Raw genomic sequence first — 23,410 nt, 5'->3', positions numbered from 1 at the left:
TTCACAAAGTCAGCACAGATAGGTGCCAGCACACCCGCCACTCTAGTGAGGATGAACAGTTCAGAAAAGCGATGGATGGAAGATTTACATTTCAGTGTACCTCTGCAACTTTAAAGTGCCACTAAATAGGCTCAAAAAATGTCATGTAAATTCGACACACCACAGACAAGAGTAATGTTAACAAGCCTGCCAAATTTGAATGAATTAAAAAAAAAAATTTTTTTTAAATCACTAAGTACAGTATATAAAATCTGGTTTCAAAACTTGAATAATAAGCCCCACCTCTCAGACAGTATGGGCGTGTCAAATGGATGCGCCAAAAGGAATCAAACATAATGACGGGGTGATAGCTTGTACGATGTTTCCTGCCATGGCTGCATTTACAGACGCAAGTGCCGACGACCCGCTGAAGAGGACTGAGGTGGGAAGAGCGTATCAATGTAGCACAAATGACGCAAATGTGCCTTCGATGTGCATAATCGGCGGTCAAACGCAAGAGACGCGAGGCAAAAGTTCTTTGTCTCTGATGAACGTAGCATAAAGTCCGCCACACATCGAGCAGCGTAGCCAAACCCAAACAGTTTAGATCTGCGTAATGTATTTTTCTACTAGTGCCACATTCCCCTCTCTCCAGTGGGCTTACACTGTAAAATACAGAACAGAATTGGAAATGACCTGACCCCAAAAAAATTAACATTAGCTTTAATAGACATATGCTCAAAAAATAAAAATACAACAGGCCATTGTTGCCGTAACCATGTTTACTGTACAGGTTTAACATATCTTGTGAAAGGAAATGCCACTTTGCAATAATTAAGAATAGGGCTACCAGGAGCGTCATGAACAAATACAAATACAATACAAATATATGGGAGCTAAGAGTTTTCCCAAGAAAAATAGCATAGCATGAAACAATAAACCAAGAAGCAATTTTATCCAGCGTTTTTTTTTTTGTTCTGAAATGTCACAAGTTGATCTTTTGGCTTTTTGGAAAAGTCACGTTCACACCTGTACATGTTCCCAGAGCAAGTAAGCAATTGTCTTTTAAAAGTTTAGACTACCGTATTTTTCCGACCATAAGGCGCACTTAAAAGTCTTAAACTTTCTACAAAATGGACAGGGCGCCTTATGTGTGCACCGAGTTCCAAAATCTGTAAATGTTGTGACTTTGTTGAGCGCTCCGCTTGACTGACTGGGAGCATTTCCTGCCGACACGCTGCTTATATAGAGGAAAGGCGGCCGTGACTGAGGACAGCATGCAGACGTAAAGGGGGAAGGGTACGGGTGAAATAGGACGTTAAAGGCACGCCCCCAGTAGGTATTTAGGGCATCGTGAAAAATAAGTAGGCATTTACGGGCATTGTGCAAAATAACATCGAAAATGTCACCTACGAAGAGACACGCTTACGAAGCGCAGTTTAAACTGCAAGTTATCAGTTACGCGGAGGAACATGGGAATCGAGCAGCCGTGAGAGAATTCAACGAATCCACGGTTTGCAAGTGGATGCCTGGGCTAAGGTATCTGCTTTGACTGCTTTCGCATCATTGTTGAACAGCGCCCCACCCCCGGCAACGAGACTGACTCAGACAATGACGAGAGGGAACCCAGCATGTTTGATGGAGAACTTGCCCAGCTGTTCATTTCGGATACAGAAGATGAGGATTTTGATGGATTTGTGGATGAGGATTGATCAAAAAATAACGTGAGTACATTGTTAAATACTCCTATAATGTACAACCGAACTCAGTTTTGCTCCCGCTTCCTTTTTAAAAACATACGCTAGCATGCATGCTAGCGTATGTTTTAGCGTGCTACATGCTACCATATGTTTTAAACTAGCGTATGTTTTACCATGCCTGCGCCCAATAATACGGTGAGACTTATGTATGTGTTAAATAAATACAGAAATGGACCCATAAATAAGACTGCACCTTTTAATACGGTGCGCCTTATGGTCGCGAAAATATGGTACTTGTGGATAAACTGCAGAATGGTAACAGTGCTTCTGGTGGTGTCCAAGTCCCAGTGCATCTCGGTGGCTCACAGTGGACCTGGGTCCTCCTGGCCATTTGAGTCGTAAGATTTTCCTCTCATCTTTTTGCTGCAGTTCCATGGCAGAGGAAGATGGCCGTTGTAAAAATTCCAGGCCAAAAGGGCCACAAGAGAAACGACCAGAAGCCCAATGACAACGTGCAGTCCGACCGTGGAGGAGCCTTCCTTTTGCGCCTGAGGTAATCTAGGTTCGCCTTTCAAGCTGAGCTGATACTCTGCGAGAGTGGCGGTGTACTCGCCAAATTTGGAGTGCTCTACCGACAGGCAGCGGTAGCGGCCTGCGTCGGAATCTGAGGTGTTAAGTATGAGGAGTCCGTCCTGTAGGAGCTGATGACGAAGGGAAGAAGCCACACGGCGACTGTCTTGTTCCCAGTTGGTCGTTGCCAGGTTGGACGGTGAAGGGCAGAGAAGCTTCACACTTCCACCAGGCAAGAAGGACGTGTTCACAACGTGCACAGGATCTGAAAACAAAATAACTAAAAGGTCTTTTTTGAATGCAACCACACATAAAAAAAATAAACTACTCTTAAATTAAATAAATTGCGTTCAAAATAATACTGTAGAAATTAACATGTATTCCAGCCCAGGATGATTTAAGTTTTCGAACTAATGCGGTGAATATGGGCCCTTAATGTGTAGTTCTGGACCAAAAAAAATGTCTGCAGAAAAAAAAATCACTTCATTAGCCAAACAGTCATTTTCCTGCACTTCTTTAAATGTTTTCCCCTTTCCAGTCAACATTCAATGTTTGGGGTATAGTTTTTCTGAAAAATCTCTAGAACAACCCATTCTCACAGGTTTGAGAGAGAAAAAAATGCATGTTCAACATGTGCTGGATCCATCCTTCAACAAAGGCCACCTGATTTACACCAGTGTTTTCACAGAACGAATGACCTCACTAACTGAACTCCACACTGCTATTATTTTGAGCACATCCACTACAATTACACAGACGCACGAGAATGCATACGTTGGGTCATGTTGGCTTGGTTGGTTTTCTATGACTCTCCTTCACCTGTTAGTGAATTATTTGCCAATATGGAGAAATATCATTTCGATCAAAAACTTCACATTGGCCCAAGTTGGCATGTTAGCCTCTCTTTTTCATTTCACTCGAGTGGTGGCGTATCTGAAGCTCATTAGAACACAACACGCAACACAAATCATGACAAAAGGACATCCCAACACCATTATGCACCAACTCACCAGCTGGTGGGCAGAGAGAGGCGTCTCCTTCCCTCACACTCTGGATTAGTTGTCTAAAGCAGATCATAATAATTTCACTTAGTTTGGGATTTGGCCAGCAGTCCCAATACTCATTATGTGAGGAAAAATGTCTACCTCGGTGGACTGGAAAGGGCTATGCAACTTCCGGCATCTGCGTCCCATCCACAGTAGGGGTCCCTGGCTAGAATGCAGTCCATACAGGACAAGGACCTCCCACAGGTGGCGAGAGGCACCTGTACTGCTCCGTAGTCGGAGCCTGCGTAAAGCTGCCCCTGTTGAATATGGATACGTGGCACAAGCATGGGATTGGGATGAATGCATGTATGTATGCTTTCACACACAATTAAACACCTAATGACAGAGCTGTTTATTACCGTGACGTCGGAAATTCTCAGGACCTTAACAGACTCGGGGGATTGGAAGAGCTGAACTTGCTCAATGATGAACATCTCACCGTCACAGTTTACCACTTTCAGAAGGGTACCATCCTCTGTTTGAAAACATAGAAAATAATTGTATTTACAGGACACAAAAGTATATTAACGCCACACAGAATAAAACAAAATAGTCGTAGTCATAATACACTGGTATCTGACATAAGAGTTTCATTTCTCCTAAATTTTACTATTATATCAAATTACTTTTGAAATCAAAATGAACTGAAGTAACATTAAGGTGTTCCAGCCCCTACAATGTCTGCATCTGGGCGTAACTCAAATTAATCATGAAATAAATACATAAATAAATAAAAACCTACCAAGCTAACTGTACTAAGATGAAACTAATGAGTATCTTAAATTTCACAAACAATCACACACTTCATGGATTGGAATTGCTTCGTTTGTTGGGTTTCTTCAACTGTCCGATACTTGTCAGGTTTCTCGAGAAAGACAGGAGCTGCTGGTGGAAGACTTACATTTTGCGTCATCTGACTTTACTCTCATTCTATTTAAACTTTTTGCCACCCTTCAAATAAATGATACTTTTTTTTCTCGTAAATTATATATAATTTGTTCTTGTAAAATAAAGTTAGTTAGTTGGTACTTGTAACTAATCACACACCTGTGCCTATGAACATCAGATGATACTTCTGGCCATCTGCAGCCTGCACTTGGTTGACAACAATGCACGTAAAGGCAGCTCCCCTTCTCTCCAGTAGAGGTTTCTTGCCTATTGGCTGGATTATGTCGTCCATGAGGGGCCTATCTTTGATGAAATGAAGGGTTTTGTCCGGGAGATCCAGAGACTGAGTTTGACACTGACAAAAAAAAAAAAAAAACACACACTGGTAAAATACGTAGTCTTTGAAGAACTAACATGCACAAACAGATTTGTGTGCACTCACAGATCCTGGTCGAGGTTCAGGCACCTCCCCGCTGTATGCCACCCAAATAAAGGAGGTCTCGACAGGGACCAGCGTCTTGAACTGCCCCTCTGCAAACACTCTGTTGATTTCAGATATGCTGTACACACACACGGCAGACAGTTCGGACGTGGCGCTGCAGAAGAAATACAGAAAGATATGAGCAAGTTGGGGACGTTCCAATGCATCCAGACCAAACTCAACCAAACCACTCCATCTAAATAAAATAACATACGACTGTGTGGTGAAGATGGCGTAAAACAAACAATCCTCCCAGTGCGTCTGGGGGTCACACCAGCGGTACGTATTCTGGATGATGTTTGGCAGCTGTGAGCCTAGGACAGGACATTCCAACCCGGCCTTCAGGAAGGATGTCCACTTTCTCTGCAATGTCCTGCGACCACCCATGTCTCCCTGGGAACACAAATGCAGCTCATAGGACTACAACACTTCCACACTACACACACTTGCGGTTTGGCACCCACAGATTCACCTATTCGCAGGTTTTCTTTCCAAATTTCTTTTTTGTATTGTTTGGGGGGAACAAACCCCTGAAAACACGTACTTGCGGTATGCCATGGTGATTATTCGAGAATTTTCAGGTTAAAAAAAAAAATATATATATATATATATCCCCCAATGATATTACAATAAGTGTCAATTATCTGCAGATTTTCACTATTTGCGGTCTGGCCCTATTCCCCGCAAATATCGAGGGTCCACCGTACTGACATTAGCTTTTCTTTTTACCTTACAGCTGTATAGTAGATCACATATTTCACTCATCACAAGTTATTGTATTATTCTATTAATCATCTAAATTATATTTCATAAAAAGTAGAATCTAAAAAGGAAAACACTTAGGTCCATGCACATATTGTTGCTAAAAGGATTGTATCTCCAAATGTAGCTTTTTTTTTAATGTATCCAAATTGCATAGAAGGATGCAGAACACCCTTTCAATTTGTTTAGATTTGAAAACTTTTTCTTTTGTAATTTGTAAGTTTAGATTTGCACAACTGAAGAGCTCAAATGCGAAAGCCAACAAGCGCCATTTGGGCAAAAATAGTGCCACGCCTACCTATCACGCAATTGTTTGTTCTATTTCCAAACCCTGCATAAACAAACACCTACTATGTGAAACTCGTTGAAACTAAAGGTTGTATTGCAGAAACCGACAAGTGTCAAGCATTTTACCGCAGTTACCATCATCTCCACTGAAGCCAATCACAAGCCTTTACCCATTAATGTAATCAAGAACTCGTCATTTTTCACGTACGTCCTCAAACATCTCAGCGCCCGTTATTTATCAGTAACTTGCTCCTAATAGCTTAGAATGTACTTGATAGTGAGCATTAAATATGATACTAGCATGAAACAGTCCAAGAGAAATTATCTCATGAAAATCTCATTGTAAACCTACTGTCACAAAACCAAAAACAACAAAAAATACAAATTACATGCTGTGTGTTAAAAATATTTTTTTTGTTTAAGACAGGGAAGAGGCTTAGCCATTCGGTCCAATCAAGGCACACTGGACAAGTTTTCTGAAAACGTTTAAAAAATGACTTGGGCAATTACGCTATTAGGCTAAGGATTTGTTATTTGTTGCACGTAAGATTTAATTAAATAAAGCCTTGCATTAAAAAAATGTAAAGACAATCATTGCAACAATCAGAGAATTTCAAGCAAGGTAGAACCAAGTAGGGGGAAAAAAACAAAAAATGAAACTAGGTTGCGCTACCAAACAGCTGAAAAAAATTGAGAAACTGTTTGAGGAAACAAGATCAGCGATGCTCATTTCCTAATTCACCTTGCAGACACGGGCGACACGGGAAACCACTACTGGCTTCTTGTAGCAGTCGTACTCGACAGCCGTCTCACTGAAAAACAAGTAGACCATGTCACCATCGCCCTCGTTGCTTTCTGGCATTTGAGCCAGGGAGACAAAGTTGGGCTCTGGCATGGAGACAAAAAGAAAAACAATATGAGTTTTAGGCAGCGGATCAGTTTAGAAAAATAAATGCATAAAAGGTCCAACTGGTCAAGCACATGTCACCATTGAGCCAGGAGGTTTTAATCTCAGTGCGAATGGGATGAGAGCTGCGCATCAAGACGAGTTCAGAGCCCAGGAAGTTCATTGAAGTGGCCGAGTACAAGTTATCATCTGGCAAAAAACCCAGATACATTAACAATTTACACAAAATTTTACATGTAATTTTTTTGTGATGCTTTTCTCTCACTCACGTGCAATCTCTACTCACCAACCATAATGGAGGCATGTCTTTGGAAAGGATTAAATGGACATTTCCCTTTCCCATCTTCAGCCGTTTTCTCCAGGGTCAGTTTCCCATTTGAATAGGACTACATTGATAATCACATCATTGAAGTCCCGGGCTTGTTCTTTTCATATAGACATTCTGCATTTAAGCGGGAATATGAATTGGTCTCACCATGTAATCACACTCCGGTTCAAAAGCATTCGTTCCACACACGTAGATCCTGTTATCCTTCATCAGGTGCAGAATCTTGATATAGTTCTTGCAATCATTCTGTGTTAAAAAAAGCAACAAATATGTCAGCTCAACATTTTAGGGACTTTAAATAAGCAAAAATAAACTTAAAAAAATTAAACTCACTTCAGGATCTCTTCCTTTGTTTTGACAGTCATTATTTTGCTGCTCTGTCACCTCCCATTTTACCTTAGAAAATAGTGAAATATTAATATCAGGTGGAGGGCCATCACTTCAAATATGGTAACAGATGGGTATATGGTATGATAATCTGTGATACATTTAAATCTATTCATACCCTGGCCAGATTTTTTGTGTGAACTTAATTTGTTTAATGTGTATCTCTTAGCTCAAAATTAGTTTTATCTAAAAAAAAATTATTTTCATACATCGACAAAACAATATTTCATACCCTCTAAATACATGCATTTCCAATGTTCTGAATTTATAGCTGATAACAATACTCCAGATTGTCTGAGAAGTTACCAGTATTCTTTAGAATGCAGCAAAAGAATGCTTCCCCCAAAATTGTCCATTACATCAGGGTTATGCATAATTTTCCAATACTAACGCACAACGAATAAGAATTTACATTAACTAGACAAATAAGCATTTGTCCAGAATATGCTTAACTATACTTTACTGAGGCTTCAAAATCAAGTGTGCAGAACAAACTATCAGCATTATCTGCCCTGGTTCCACTGAGCAAGGTGTGTGTCTTTCAACTAGCTGAAGCTAGAACCTTCTCAAATTTTAACCCTCTTGGTCATGCAAAGGCTCTCTCTTTATCACTTATATTCAGAGAATACGAGTGAGAAAATAAAATGAGTGATTGAGATTTATGACATAGATTTGACAACAGTATACGAGCATCAAAGCTTTGACTGCATAGGTCGTTCTTACAGAGGCACGTTTCTTGGAGATGTTATGAAGGTCAAGCGCGTACAGCGCCTCCCTGGCACCCAACAGCAGTAGCTTCAGGTCCTCCCACAACAGCATGACAGTGTAGTTGGACACCCCCTCCTCGTGAAAAAGGCGAGCGTTGTTGCCTGATGCACAGGGATAAACTCAAACACGTTTCATTTCTCTTCATTTCAGTAGAACCTCTGAAGTCAAACGCCCCAATTTCGAGTTGAACCAAAATGCTCTGCAAAAAAATGTACACAAAACCTGGAGTTCAAATTATCCTTTTGAATGTCATGGCTTCTCTTCACACTTTTGTAACTGTTGAGAATGTTAAAATTTTACTTGTAACGTTGCCTGTACAATTTACAATTGCAACAGTTTAAGTCTGGAATAAATTAATTCAATTTAAAATATAGTGGTACCTTGACTTGCAAGTGACCCGACTTACGGGTTTTTCAAGCTATGATGCTAACACATAGTGCAAAGTGCATATACATCCATATATTATTGATTAGGGCTCGGACTCACCCTCTAAATCTCGATTCGCTATTTCTTTTGACAGTAATGAATGACTTCCGAATCGTTGCTCCTTGTACTATTCTGAAATAATAGTCCAACAAATGAAAAATCCAGTTTGATTATTTGAAAACCATTGAACCGGAAAGAGTACGCTGACGTTTTTTTGGCTGCCGCTTCTCCCGAGGGAACATTTTTCTTTTTAATTTATGGCTTACTTTAACTAGGATCCCCTGCTGTACCGTGGCCAAAGGTAGAACCTGGGTTGGTTTTGCGCCTGTCGGTGCCATAAATCCTCGCTGCTTTGGACCAGCTGCCTCCTGTCTCACTAGCTGGCTGGATACCTTTCCATGTTGTGTTGGACCAACTTTCTCCCATTCATTCTGCCACGGTTGCCGTCCACCAAGCTGAGAAGGATGGCTCCTTCTCAGCTTCAGTTGTGCCGCTGCCATGAATATCCGTGCAGCTCCTCGGGCTTGGGTAATGGACATCTCCTTCCACAGAGATCACGGTGCAGGGCTACAGCTAACAGCGTACATGCGCAGAAACTATGAGCAGTAAGTCCAAATGGTGTCGGCCATAAAGGCTAAAAATTGTAAAATATTTTTTCTTTTTTTTAAGTAAATCCGGCACGGCAGCAGTTGCAGCTCATGCCATAATACAGAAAGTACCTTAGGTATGTTATTCTTTGATGCATTGCGATTTGAATCGAAAATTCTGATTTGACAGTCGTTTTTTTCAGCACACTCTAGTGCCAATTTGAATCACCACCCATTCGGGCATAGCCCTAATCTTTATCCTCTTCCCTTCCCTAAAAACGAAAAACATTACCACAGTTTACCGAGTCAGTTGTGAAACTCTTCTTTGTGTACAGTACAGTTCCTTGAAGGCCTAGGTGGGCAACACCAGAAGGAACACAAGGCGATGGAACAGATTAATGTCATTTCCATTCATTTCAATGTGGAAAGATGATTTGAGATACTGTGTAAAATCATAAATCAAAGCACCACTGTATTTCCTTTGGGATTTTTTTTGACCAGCGCCATTGAACATACAGCATTTGACTTTGGAGGCTCCACTGTACTCTTGTACTCCAATTGTTCACAAGACAGCAACAACACTCACTGTGATAGGGCACATATCTGCGGGGAACGCAGTCCAAGGGCGTGTCATCATCCAGCATCAAGGCCAGCGGTAGGAACCAAAAAAGGCTGATACAGAGTAGGGGGTGCATGGCTTCGTCACGTGAGAACAATTTAAGTCGTGCTGTTCCACTCAGCCTGTACTACAGGCAACTAGTGTCATCTGTGAAGCGGTGACGTCCGTGCTGAGTGAAGGGCCCCTTTAGTGGCGCCGCTCAGCAGGCGCTCCATGGTGAGATGGATGGCACAGACCACAGAGGCAGACTGAGGAGGTGTGAAAGACACAAAGTTGTACAGGCGTCCAATTCTTGTCACACAGGGACTGAAAAATTATCTACAGAAAAACGTGCGAACAAAGTAGATGGAAAAGGGAAGACAATGGAAGAAAGAAAGGCTCCAGCGCGGCAGTAATTCTGTCAGTGCCATAGTGATGTTAATGCAGGGCAATGGAAAGCATTCAGGAGGGTGTCAACTTGAGCTCTCCTGCAAAACCAACACACAATAAGAGATTCACTCTGACACACACGCGCGCGCGCACACACACACACACACCCCGAGCCAAGGCTTGGAGGATACGTGAGAGGCGTGTTTGAAACAGCGCTTTTGCAACCGTGGTTTCCTGTATTGTGTTGTTTTATTCCACTCCATTTGAGTGTGCAAGCCCAGGCTCAGTTCTTGTTGGCCAATCAGTAATGTGGTTTCTAGTGACTGTGTCTTGACTGATTACGACAACCTGCTGCGTGGGTGTGAGCTGGCGCCTGTCCCAAGAGGTGCACTGATGAGCTACAGCATGTCGGAGAATGTGTGCAAAAAGAACTATGTGCTTGTTAACATTGAAAATACTGTATGTAAGAAAATGCTGACAGGTAAGCATCCAAATTAAAATACATATTGTATTGAGAGAAATGCATTTATAAAATTCTATAGTGCTTGTAGCCTATCCCAGCTGACTTTGGGTGAGACGAGGGGTACACCCTGGACTGGTAGCCAGTCAATCACAGGGCACATTACGACAATTATGACAAATAACTAATTAATAGCAGGGGTCATCAACATGGTGCTTGCGGACACCAAGGACCACATGAGTAGCCTGCTGACCTGTTCTAAAAATAGCAACAGTGATGGGACATTGTGATTTCCTAGTAATGTTGTATGTAGGTGATCATTTAAAAATGTAAACACTTGCAGAAACCGATAGAAATGGGCTTATTACTATGGCTGTTGTTGCGCCCATTGTTCTCTCGTCCATCCCTCGGTTGCACAACCCCTCTATCCTGTTTAATATCTCTCACAGCCTGGGTTCTGTTTTTCTCGCTTCTGTCAGCAAGTGCTAGCGCATATGGGGTTCAGTTGGTTTTCTTATATACTGCACATACCTATATAATTTATGAGGAGTGTGGTTCTTGACCTGCTCAATGTGTAAATGTAACAGTGGCAATCGTGCGCCCTCCAGCCGCACCTGTGTCAGCGGTTGGAAGTTGAGTGAAGTGACCGCTGAGCTAAAAACCCGGGTCGCTAAGTGCCTTGCGTTCACTTCTGTTGTGGAATGGTACAATACAAATACACCTGATTTCACTTCAACTGTTGTAGAATGATTGATCCGTTTCCTACCTTAAAACAATTGTTAATCAGGACAGAAGGCGTAGCGAGCTCTCACTTTCAAAACAATGGTGACCTTAGAATCCTCCTTAACCTAACATGCATTTTTAGCGGCTATGGGAGGGAGCCGGAGTATCTGGAGAAAACAGTCTACAGAGAAATATTCACAGATTCGAACCCAGATCTCCTTGCAGGCAGACTTATTAAGAGATGATATCAATAAATTCAGGATATACAGTATAATGATACAAGTACAAAGTCATAGGTCAGAACTGTAAAATGTACCCTCAAAATAAACAACTCAACTGAATATCAACTGACTTACCCAAAGAAAATAACTACACATTAGCTTTAGTGCATTTTGGCTCCCACATTGTGCATTCGGTAATTAAAACAAAAATAATGAATTTAAAAAAAATTCCAGACCAATAAAGTTAAATTGAATCTCTCGCGGCACATTAATGTGGTTGGGAATGACTACTATATCCAGGAAATAGTTTGTGTGACTTTCAGACTGACCCACATACAGAAATCCTCTACACAAGGAGAGCGCATTAATCCGAGCATGTGAACAGTCAACATTAAGTTAATCACTCACCTGCGATTCGACACGCCCAACACCATTGGGGAAAAAAAAGTCCCGCCACCTGTTTTACTTCAATTTTAGTCAAACAAACACAAATCACCGTTACTACTCACATTTCGGGAGTTGGTGTGGGGGGGGGAGTGGTGTTAAATGACGAGTTAAAAGTAAAAGAGAGTAAAAGAGTACAAAAGCTAGTTAAAACGTCACGCGCGAGAGGTACGCCGTTGTTACTTCCTGTCAGAAGCAACGCAGCAAAAACCGTACCAAAAAAAAAAAAAAAACCCCGAAAACTGCTCTTTTAGTTTCGCCTCAAAATGCAGCGGATATTACTTTTGCAGAAATACGTCCGGTATTCTTGCGGTGGAGAGGAAACGCGGTGCAAATAGCAGCTGGTGCTGCTTAAACAGCGACGCGTCGGTACCTTGCAGTCTTATCAAGGCAGCGTTCAAACGGCGAAAAGGTGATGACCTCTGGGCTCTTTTAATCCCGCAGGCACACAAACACACACATTCTTGCACTTTACACTACTACGGTGTGTGTGTGTGTGTGTGTGTGGAAGACAGCTGAGATCGACTGGGGGGTTTATGGCTTGGCATGGCCCCACCTTATTAACACAACATGCACGAACGGGCGTGAGAGAGCGAGGGACAACCCGTTTGGCGGTGAAGTGTTGTGTAGTCTCCCCGGCTCATATAAACTACTGAAACACTCTCATACACTACTGAAATACTTTCATACACATTACTCATTTTCTTCCACGCCTATCACTAATCAAATGCTCTAAAACGCGATTGAAATGCTCTCAGACTCACTACTGATTTTTCCCCTGCTCGTACTACCGAAACTCTCACATCACTACTGAAACGTTCTCGTGTACACTCAGGATTTGTTTCTTCTCATATACACTGAAACACTCTCATGAACGCTACTGAAATGGTCTCATACACACTAGAGATTTCTTTTGCTCATATTCAGTACTGAAACACACATTTCAGTATATTATACAAAGGGATTGGAGTAGTGTATGAGCGCGTTTCAGCAGCGAAAAAAATAAAATAAATCCGTCTTCCCGAGGGCGTTTCAATAGTGTGTGCAGTATGAGAGGGTTTGAGCAGTGTGAATGAGAGGTAATCCTGAATTATGTCCCAGGTGGCCGTCTTATGTTTGGCTGTACAGGTCGTACATGCAAAGAAATGAGATTCCCTGCAAAATACATCTTTGGCGTGTGTCTGCGCTGAGTGTGCCTATAACTCGTGTTTATGAGATGGTTTGAGTAGTGTGTATGAGAGCGTTGGAGTAGTGTTTATGAGAGCCTTTCAGTAGTTTGTGTGTGTGAAAGCATTTGAGTAGTAAGTGTGAGAGCTAATCCTAAATAATGTCCCTAACGGCCCCTCGTATCAAACTCATTTGTTCACGGGCCACATCATTATGGTTTCCCTCCGAGGGCCCTTATGACTTTGAAAACCATATACTAAATGTATAATCACCTCACCATATAATTTCATATACACAATTTTCCTGGCGATTGATTGTTACATATATTATTAACAATGAATTGAATTTAAAATCAGAACTCATGCAAAAATGTGGCACACAAATGTTAACTATTGTTTACTTCATGTTGAGAAATTATTTGGTGAAGAAAATGCCTGTAATATCTGTTAAAAGTGAAGAAAGATTGAATGAAAAGAACAAACATATTTAGCAAGGTACGTGAAGTAGACACATTGTAATTGCTTTAGTGAGCCACAAAGTAGTGTGGCAGGCTGGATCTGGGCCGCGAGCCTTGAGTTTGACACCTGTACACTATAGTGTACTATAGTATAAAAACAATATTTTGTTCACAGGCAAACTTACTGTACTTATTTGATGTGCTAGTGTAAATTTTAAAATATCTGGGCTGGTGTCTTTATTTTTCTGATGACTTTTTACTTTTACCCGCTACGTTCCCAAAATAGGCTTGTTACTTTTTCAACCTCTGCAGATGACAACATAAAGACGTAAACAAAGAGAAGTAAAGTCAACTGCGCGATAGACAATGGATGAATCAAAGCTCTTGTATTGGTTCTCATTATATTGTTCATGTGCATAAAAAAAAGTGACCATTTGGATTTAATTTAATATTTAATCACAAAGTTGTCAAGGGGATTTAAAAATTTTCAACCGGATGAAAAAACAAATCAATATAAAGGATTACGATAAAACAGCTGCATATGATCTTTTGGAATTAGCATTCAAATATTTTCCTCACTCTTCTGCTGTTGTAGGTCAGTAAGTTTCAATATAAACATTTGAACAACTTGTAGAAAAAAGCTTACGGGGACAAATTGCACCCGTGCAAAATCGAATCATGCCCTTGACATCTAACAAAACAGAAAACACTTTCAGTCAGTTGATCGCAGAGGCATAGGACAGCCCAATTCTTTTGAGTGATTCATTAAAGGCCATGCAGACCTGTTATGACTTGCAATTCTGCAATAGAATCAAAAGGTTACGCCCAGTTCTAATAAATGTGTCCTTTGTTCAACAGCATGTTCATTTAGAGCACAGTAGTTGGAGTCCAACATTTCCACTAGGGGGCGTTCTTGCATGTTAATGACGTTCTTGGGACAAAGTAAAGGATTGTACAATACTGAAGGCTATGGAAAGCTGTTTGATCATTTCTTTAATATCCTTCAGATCCAGTTTAAGGTCCATGCACTAATATGCTCTTTTCCCTCACTGGTAAGACAATTCAGCGCACTAGTAGAACAACTGTGTCTTACTAGTTGTCCCCCACCCCCCACTATTATTGCCTGTATGACATTTCTGCACACTAGTAGGTCAACTTCGGCATACTAGTTGAACAACTACATATTATTAGTGAGGCAAAACTGCACTAGTTGACATCTAAACACTACTAGTGAAGTGCTAGATGTTACCATACTAACACATAGACCTCAAGCTGGGTATCATGGATATCGAATAAATGCTCAAACGGATGTTACTAGTTCAGCACAGTAGTTTACTAGTAAGCTTTAATTGTATACTAGAGGGCAAGAGTGGCACGAGTAGCGCCGAATTTTATTGGTGCACCCAAGTAGTGCGGGGAATTGTCTTGTGAGGCCAATGTGCTTACTATCACAAGGAACATAAATTGGATATCAAATTAATTAATTTATCGATAAATGCTCCAACAGCTTTCCACAGCAGGAGTCACCTGGGATTTTCAGACGTGTTGAATTGGTGGTGAGTCACAGGAACACACACACACACGCACGCACGCACACACACACGCACGCACACACACACGCACACACACACACACACACAGTGGGAGAGGAAGAAGGTAACGCAGAGTTGCAAGTTGTGAATAGGCTACACCACTACAGTAAAGTTCCTCAGTTCTTAGGTCGTTGCACTGGTCTTTCTAAACAGCGCTGTTAGTTGAAAATGTCCCTTAGCAGCTACATTAGTTGAGCAAAAAATCAGCTGGCTCTGTAAAACAGCACCAGGCTCAGTTGGTAGGCCCTACTTGTCAGATTTGGAGTTCTCGAGGCTTTCATTGTGAGGAAAAAAATTGTGCTCCGGGATAGTTCGTAAACAGTACTTTGTGTAGGTCAAGTGTCAAGTGTGTCTACACCAGTCTTGGGCTTAACAAGTCCGACAAAAACACCTACGACAACGATGAGACGCTGGCTGCCATGTGCAGCCTTTTGTGTTCCACCTACAAGGCACAGAATGAATTCGTAGCTGGGATGCGAAGCGGGGTTGGCACCGGAGTCGCTCCCTTAATGAGTTCATTACTCTTGACTGGCTCGTCTCTTCTCCAGCTTCATTTTGAGCTCCTCGTTGAGAGCTGCAAGGAACAGATATACAGTATGAACACAAACTTACAGACAATATAACAATAATCACAGGCATATATATACTTTCTTATGTGAAAAACTAGTAATATTACTGAAGCTTACTGAGTCACAAAGATTAGTCGAGTAAAACTTTTCTTCATTTGTCTGCATGACTGTATTGTACTGCTATCCAGTGGCCAAGTCGCACACTGTACATCAGAAGGAGCCGCAATGAATTAATCATCATGCACAAACTGTTTGTCTTAACATTCTATTATGTTATTACAATATGTTTTTTATAAAATACAATATAATATATTGCTAGTATTTTGAGTTTGAAATTTGGTCACGGAATGAATTAAGCTCGAAATCTCAAGGCACCACTATGTGATTTACTCCCACCTGACTGCGGCACTTACACTGTGCGAGAGGAGAAGGCGATAGGATGAGTCGTCTCAGGGGGTTGGTGGGCGAGGCAGGCACTGATGAGGTCAGGATGCGGCGTTCCGGAGCAGGGGAGCGGGGTGGGGGGCTGCTGGGCCAACGATCTGCACCAACTATAAATCAGTTATTAGTCTCGATTGTCTGTTTCTGTTGAGAATTGCTTGGAGACAAACCTTGCTTTGGGGGCAGTGTGGGAGCCTTTGGCAGGGGGCTGGTGGGGGCAGTGTGGAGGATCCTTTCGCCATTCTCGTCATTGGCAGAAACGTATGCTGACAACACAGAATCATTTGATTACGCTACTCAGAGAAAAAAGGACCAGGACTAAAAAGAACAAATATATATTATAAACACACTGATATTCTCCTCATAAGGTTCTTCTAGCAGAAAAGGTTGCAGAGTTCCAGCTGTCTTCTCCACCAGCGCATCAATGACATCATGAAGGGTTGCACAGGGAATCTGCAGAAGCCAATGGAAACCGTCAGATGAGTTGAATTATGGAAAAAGTACCAAATTTCCTGTAACTCTATGGAGCAATGATGTCTAGACTAGAACATGGATATGTTTCATCAGGATAATGCAAAAGGAAGCATGAATCAATCAGACGGTGATGATTAATTTAATAAAAAGCATTGTTAATGGTGAAACTTCAGGCAGTTTCTATCCTTTTCTTTAAATTGGTGTTAATTTAATTTATTGGTGAATAATGGCCAAAATAACATAATATGATAGTCCAAATTTATGAACAACTGAGTATATAAAAGAATAGTACATTATACAGTGACATCAGGAACATAAATACTGTATAATTCAAAGTAAAAAAAAAAAGTACTCGACTGTATGCATGATGTAAAATTCTTACTATTTCTAGATTGTGAGTGAAGATGTGTTAAACCACAATTCTAGTCCCTAATTTGTATTTACTGTACATAATATTTAAAAAAAAAAAAAAAGTATATTATGATATGGCTAGCATATAGTGGGTGTAGCAGGATTTTATTGCTTTTTGAACAAAAATATTCAAGATATGATATCATTGTGTTACATGTCATCAGGATGGCAAATTTGGTCAAAAATAAAATACACAATTTTGTATTCTGCATTTATTATTTGTACTTTATCATTTAAAAATGTTTCGCCCTTGTTATTTATTTTTTGCTCGTCGCTTGTAGTGTACAGATTTAGATATATATTGAAATTATATACACAATATTACAGTATGTGTATATATACTGTATTATATTAATATTTCCTCAGTATCGAAATTCTTTTGCAGGGATATTTTTTTGTGAGAAACCGTGATAGTCCTCCAAGTACGAGTAAGTTTTCTCCTATAACATATCCATTAAATAAATATGATCAAAGCAGTGGCACTCAAACTCTTTACACTAAGTACCACGTCAAAAAAAGGTCTCTCATTACAAATGTATTATACTTAAAAATTAAATACAACTGAACTGTACTTAATAAATGTACTGTACTGGATTAAAAAAGGTTTAAGCCACTGTAAAATTATGCACTTTTTGAACATTTAATTCAGTGATACTTTTGCCTACCACTAGAGGGAACCCATGTATGGTTAGTGCTACTCGTACCGCACTTGGAGAACTACTGATTAGCAAGTAACGAACAATTTAATCAGACGTGTTGTTACAATTTGGCATTTATGAAAAGTTCAACTTACTGGATTTTCAACATCAATCACATATCCACCCTGGTCCCTCTGTGTTACTCTGTAATGTCTGAACACAGATCTGGATGGAGCACAAAAGGACAAATCTGAAGCACTGAGATGTTCAAATTGGAAGTTAATGTTTGAACGGCAGACGTTTACCCGTTGAGGTCCTGGCGGGTGGTCACAGCCAATGAGCTTCCATCTCTTCCGGGACGCAGCAGCATGTTGCCACAATCTGGGTGTCTCTCCAAGAGGACTTCGGCTTCAGTTCGTGACACTGGGCGAAAACACCTGCGCCCACACCCAACCGCACATGTTGATAAACTCACCGCACTAATATCATACACACACCAGCCATAACTTAAGGGTTAGGGATTCTCAAACTTTCTGGCTTTAGGTGAATCATAACACCGTTAAACATAACTAGCATGTTAAACCCTAAATACAATTGGAATTATTTGTTAATGTCAAATATTCTTGACCTTTTTAATACAAAGGAATTTAAGCAAATTCAATTGAATAAAATTAAATAAAATTAAATATTTATCTATCATCACTACCTGATATGCACTGCTTACTCTGACAACATAGCTGCGAAAAGATAGGAGCTATTTTACAATAGCATGTGTGTGCTGCAAAGCAGCACTTGCATACTAAAACAGCACGTCTGCAATTGCCAACACAGTGAAACGTATCAAGGTTAACTAATCTAATATACATAGCTTCCCACCACTGGGTTAGAACACATCGTAATGTCCCCACAAGTGGTCTAGGATAGACACAGCCGCGGGTACATTTTCAATCTCTTTATCGAACAAACGGTAACTAAAGAAAATAACGTACTACATTCATACACAAGCTGCTATGGCCACAACTGACGCCCAGGCACTCAACGTGCAGATTGGCTAACCTGAGCAAACAACTGCCAATTGCACTCTCATTCGCTGACGCAAACATCACTCACCAGTTCAGGCCAAACACATTCAAAGTCCCAGAAACTACAGTGTAAAATGTAACAACAGCGACCTCAAGTGGACAAAAAAATAATAACTGCACCTCATATGTGCATTTTGCATTAGTGTTGTTGTTTAATAATGCAAAATCAGTTTTTATCCAATTACTCAATGGGAAAATCAGTAGAATATTTGATTGTAAAAATATTCGATAGCTGCAGCACCTAGTTGCTACATTTAGCGACTGACGAGTAAAATTCCTGCTCATAAACAGACATGAGCAAAATTGTTTCCACAGTTTTGCGCATACAAGAAAGAAGTCCAGTCACAATCACACAGTCAATTGCACTCAACATTGCCAAAGACGTGATGTCCATTTGTAGGTTGCAAAAAGTAGTGATTTATCAACATAATGGAGACCTTTGATGACCGGTATATGCTTCCAAGCCACACATATTTTGCCAAGGTCACCTTGCCTAAACAATAAAAGAGTGTGAGAGTTAGAAATGCTGCGCACGTACAGGAATGTCTGATTTACGTGCTTCGTCACAATCATATCAGCGCTTTTTATAGGGCCAAAGATAAGGTAGGGAACAGTTATTGCTTTATTATGTTTGTTTTATTGGAGTGCCGGTCGCCATATATAAAGGTATGGACAAAAATTTTTATTATATGACATAATTTATTACTGATTAGTTTGCTGACCCTGGACCTCACTTTGAGAACCACTGCTGTAGCTACACAGGCACAATCTAGTGAGGTCAAAGGGCAAAACGGTGTGTATGGGACAAAATCTAGCACTGCTATCCTTGAATTGAAGCTAATTATATTGTAGAGCGTATAGGGAAAACCTACGGGGGGATCTCTCCCACTAAAGGGACAGAGAGAGGTGAAGGAGGTGCTCGTGTGGGGGTGCGACTTCTCCGCCTGGACCTTTCTTTGTCCACAACCTCCTTCAGCATTTGGAGCTGGCCAGGCAGCAATGTGAGACTTGATGGTACATTCAGCTAGGAATGAGAGGGAGAAAACGTGTTACAGGATGGAATAATACAGATAGGCTGTAAAAAAAAATAAAATAAAAAAAAAGACAAGTGGGAAAATAGATATTTACATCGATGACAGAGTAGAGAAAACCCTTCCACAACTCCCTTGATTCCAGGTTGGGTGCCTAGAAAAAAATAGTGTAACTTCCAATGTTTAACGCCCCAAGAAAAGTACTTCTTTATGTTGAGAAAAAAAAAAAAGCCTCAAAATTCACACAAGACATCAGCAAATCTTGTGAGACATCATCTTAGGGAGCAACTAAAGAACAAATTATGTTTATGCTTTTTCTATGGCTCTTTTGTGATTCCACCTATTGACATATGCGGAACACAGAACCAGGGTTTACTATAAATTCAGCAGTACCTATAGAACACTACATGGTGACATGTTCCTGCTCCCTCTCCATTACGTGCCAGGTGTCTTCAACGGATAGGTAGTTTTTCTTCATTTTACTAATACAGAAGTTCACTTCTTTTTACTTCTATGACAGCTGTGTGTCGTTAATACATGTACAGTGGTGCCTTGAGATACGGCCTATGAATTTTTTCGAGATACGAGTCGTTGTTCGACTTTTTATTTTTTGCTTTGACTTGCGAGCAAGAATTTGCGATACGAGCGCTGTATTGTGGCAATGAACTCAACTCAAATTGTTTCACAGGCAGCAGTTTGTCAGATAGTAAACAAGTCTTAAAAATAGGCTTCAATCTTTATTGCCACTACCAGTTTAAGTTTACTTTCAAACTAAACATAAATCAAAAAGAATTGCATTTAAAACAAATACATAGCTTGCCTTAGAAAAGTATTATCTGTATAGTGTTATAGTGTTATCTTAATGCTAACAAACAATGCAAAATGCTATAGAAGGGCTGACGAACGGCATTGGTGGCACAGTGTCATAACCCTTTAAGCAATGGATATTTTGAACACAAACCATGGAGCAGCACACGTAGACAGAAAGTAAAACAATACAAGTAGACATATATTCTTTATCCTCTGAAGAACGACTAATATTACTGCAGATTACTTACGAGCGACCGTCTCCATGATGCAGTATATCTGTATTATACTGCCCCCAAGTGGGGCCAAGCCCTGCACACCAGGAACAGCACAATATCCTTTGAATTGAAATGAAAAATGAGTCAACAACTGCTAAATTTTTTACATTCTATTTAATTGTGTCATTACTGTATGTTTTTTTTTTAGTACTTTAAAGAGTGCTATTTTCCTTATTAAAAAACAAAAACAAAAAACATTACCACCAAAAAAAAAAAAGTTTTGCGAGGCTGGAGTTTATTTCAATGGGAAAATATGATTTGAGTTACGAGTGTGGTCATGTAACAAATCAAACTCGTATCTCAGGGCACCACTGTATTATCATCGCGTTGCGTGTCTTTGCAGGGTCTGTTGGATTCCAAGGAAGTGCCGAATCCATACGGGTGTGCAAACTAAGAGATTACTGTTATTTTGGTTTCTCCGTCCTTCATGCGTAGGATGAGTCTGGCTGCTTCCAAATTTCTGTCCCGGCTGCAGTCATCCTTTAGGGACACAAACCCGCTGAGGTCCAGCTTCTCAACATACTATACAATACACACAAATTATACATAATTTTGAGATCTCAAAGCGACTTTACCCACCATCACGTCGACTACATCATACTTACATGAGTGTCCTTGGAATTATTGAAAAAATACAACGCATTGCCACACAGACATGTCCACAGACGCCTGGGTGCCTGTAACAAAGAAAAAAAAGTGTAGCATCTGCTTCGTGTTTTTTTTCTTCAGCCACGTACTTGCTTTGCGATACAAGTGACTCGACTTATGAGGTTTTTTTTTTGTAAAGATATGAGCTGTTGTGGCCGATTTTTCTCTTTGACTCGCAAGCGCATACTTGAGATACGAGCGCAGGTAGCAGTGAATTCAACAATAAGCACTTTGGCAAATAGTGAACTGTTCTTCAAAAAAAAAAAGGAAACAATTCATTGCCACTTCGAGTTAAAGTGTACTGTCAAACTAAACAAAGAATTATACCTTGTGTATTTAAAACAACCACATAGCTTAGCCACTCAGTCAGGTACCTTAACACTAAATAGCATCTATGTTGCGGTGCTAAACCCTTTCAGCAACAGATTGAATGCTAATGGTGCAGCAACAGATGTGGATAGACATTATAACAGTACTCAGTCATATATCCTTAATCCTCTGCAAAGAACGACTAATATTAATGCTGAACCGATGCGCTGAGGGGAGATGAGACATCTCAATGGACAGTATGTACACTTACTTGAGTGACAGTGTGACAACTGTTTAAATCTATTTAATCATGTCATTAGTGCATTTAAAAAATAAACTATTATTATTAATGTATTATATAATACATCCATCCATCCATTTTCTGAGCCGCTTCTCTTCACAAGGGTCGCGGGCGTGCTGGAGCCTATCCCAGCCATCATCGGGCAGGAGGCGGGGTACACCCTGAACTGGTTCCCAGCCAATCGCAGGGCACATACAAACAACCATTCGCACTCACATTCACACCTACGGGCACTTTAGAGTTGTCAATTAACCTACCATGCATGTTATTGGGATGTGGGAGGAAACCGGAGTGTCCGGAGAAAACCCACGCAGGCGCGGGGAGAACATGCAAACTCCACACAGGCGGGGCCAGGGATTGAACCCGGGTCCTCAGAACTGTGAGGCAGACGCTCTAACCAGTCGTCCACCGTGCCGCTTATTAAAATACACATGAAAATGTATTTATTTTTGGTGAAAGGCTGGACTGGTAACGGTATTTCCATTCATTTCAATGGGAAAAGATACGAGTTATGAGTGTTTTGAGTTATGAGCGTGACCACGGGACCACGGGCTCGTATCGCAAGACACCACTGCATCTCATTTCCTGCCAATGAGATGGATGGTAGGTGGGCAGCAGCTGCTGTCAGTGGACCACTGCATTAGCCTGCACCTGAGCCTGGCTCAAATGACAAGTCCTAGCCTGCGGTAAAAAAATAAAATGAAAACAAATCTTAATGAGAGCCTGGGAAAACCCTGAGGGCGTGATATCCTCTTTTGTGTCATCAGCATTCATAGAAAGATAGATATGCTTCAACATTTCAATACAAGTTAAAAGATACTGAAAAGACACATAAGGGAGTACTGTTACTATGGCTACAACATTTTCCTAGAAAACACACCCGATGTGGCATCCCTCCAATAAAGCTGACATTTTAACCCACTGAGAAGACAATAAGGCGCTTGTTTCGTAAAAAGCGGATCTAAAAGCTCGACATACTGAAAACTGAGAAGTGGCAAAACAAGAAGAAAATCTCTGCAGGTACCAACGTTCACTCGCCTCGCCCATTCCCGCACAACAGGGAAGTTAATAGCTCGTCGGGACGCACCGGCACGAACGCCGGAGGAACCTACCTTTTCTTTGGGTCCTCGCTTCTCCAGGTAGCCTTCGTAGTAACAGGGCGGGAGCTGGGCGCGGGTTCCCCCCAGCCCAGGGCGCTGCCTGACGGGTGCAGCCGCCATTAGTGTCGCTGGCCGAGCACCACCACGACACC

The 23,410-nt window shown here is 40.9% G+C and overlaps 2 protein-coding genes and 1 long non-coding RNA gene across 7 annotated transcripts; 1 reads left to right on the top strand and 2 right to left on the bottom strand.

The window, feature by feature from the left end:
• Window positions 1-686: 686 nt before the first annotated feature.
• LOC133411220 (semaphorin-4E-like) lies at window positions 687-12,493 on the bottom strand. 4 transcript variants are annotated; one of them, XM_061693283.1, is made up of 16 exons: window positions 12,327-12,493; window positions 11,918-11,974; window positions 9,704-9,984; window positions 8,060-8,205; window positions 7,283-7,345; window positions 7,097-7,195; window positions 6,908-7,007; window positions 6,703-6,810; window positions 6,457-6,602; window positions 4,879-5,057; window positions 4,626-4,779; window positions 4,343-4,538; window positions 3,655-3,770; window positions 3,395-3,552; window positions 3,260-3,312; window positions 687-2,514 (listed from the first exon to the last, which is right to left on the bottom strand). In XM_061693283.1, the coding sequence occupies exons 3-16, from the start codon at window positions 9,810-9,812 to the stop codon at window positions 2,042-2,044; spliced, it is 2,100 nt and encodes a 699-aa protein (XP_061549267.1). In that variant the 5' UTR covers window positions 9,813-9,984; window positions 11,918-11,974; window positions 12,327-12,493; the 3' UTR covers window positions 687-2,041. The 4 variants fall into 4 exon arrangements, with proteins under 4 accessions (XP_061549267.1, XP_061549265.1, XP_061549264.1 ...); XM_061693281.1 differs by lacking the exon at window positions 11,918-11,974 and having other exon boundaries at window positions 12,019-12,493; XM_061693280.1 differs by lacking the exon at window positions 11,918-11,974.
• On the top strand, window positions 10,470-16,933 carry LOC133411243 (uncharacterized). Its single transcript, XR_009769636.1, has 3 exons — window positions 10,470-10,586; window positions 15,085-15,133; window positions 16,548-16,933. It is a non-coding gene; the product is annotated as an uncharacterized LOC133411243 (long non-coding RNA).
• On the bottom strand, window positions 14,055-23,410 carry stap2a (signal transducing adaptor family member 2a). Of its 2 annotated transcripts, XM_061693306.1 has the most exons (11): window positions 23,271-23,410; window positions 21,506-21,577; window positions 21,303-21,422; window positions 19,913-19,969; window positions 19,657-19,808; window positions 18,008-18,139; window positions 17,858-17,927; window positions 16,530-16,632; window positions 16,350-16,445; window positions 16,152-16,289; window positions 14,055-15,743 (listed from the first exon to the last, which is right to left on the bottom strand). In XM_061693306.1, exons 1-11 carry the CDS (start codon window positions 23,376-23,378, stop codon window positions 15,688-15,690), a joined length of 1,104 nt encoding a protein of 367 aa, XP_061549290.1. In that variant the 5' UTR covers window positions 23,379-23,410; the 3' UTR covers window positions 14,055-15,687. The 2 variants fall into 2 exon arrangements, with proteins under 2 accessions (XP_061549290.1, XP_061549291.1); XM_061693307.1 differs by lacking the exon at window positions 19,913-19,969.

Source organism: Phycodurus eques, chromosome 13 (genome assembly GCF_024500275.1).
Source record: "Phycodurus eques isolate BA_2022a chromosome 13, UOR_Pequ_1.1, whole genome shotgun sequence".
Classification (NCBI taxonomy): Eukaryota; Metazoa; Chordata; class Actinopteri; order Syngnathiformes; family Syngnathidae; genus Phycodurus; species Phycodurus eques.
This window is presented reverse-complemented; position numbering and strand designations above follow the sequence as displayed.

What these genes read in the sequence shown, in the direction of transcription:
- LOC133411220 (XM_061693281.1), bottom strand. Translation starts at nt 9,812, where the DNA reads ATGCACCCCCTACTCTGTATCAGCCTTTTTTGGTTCCTACCGCTGGCC. An exon ending in AACCGGAGTGTGATTACATG is followed by an intron (nt 7,008 to 7,096) that starts GTGAGACCAATT and finishes TTATCAATGTAG; the next exon opens with TCCTATTCAAATGGGAAACT. An exon ending in TAAAACCTCCTGGCTCAATG is followed by an intron (nt 6,603 to 6,702) that starts GTGACATGTGCT and finishes TCTCCATGCCAG; the next exon opens with AGCCCAACTTTGTCTCCCTG.
- stap2a (XM_061693306.1), bottom strand. Translation starts at nt 23,378, where the DNA reads ATGGCGGCTGCACCCGTCAGGCAGCGCCCTGGGCTGGGGGGAACCCGC. An exon ending in AGCGAGGACCCAAAGAAAAG is followed by an intron (nt 21,578 to 23,270) that starts GTAGGTTCCTCC and finishes TCTTTGTTACAG; the next exon opens with GCACCCAGGCGTCTGTGGAC. An exon ending in ACCCGCCAGGACCTCAACGG is followed by an intron (nt 17,928 to 18,007) that starts GTAAACGTCTGC and finishes TGCTCCATCCAG; the next exon opens with ATCTGTGTTCAGACATTACA.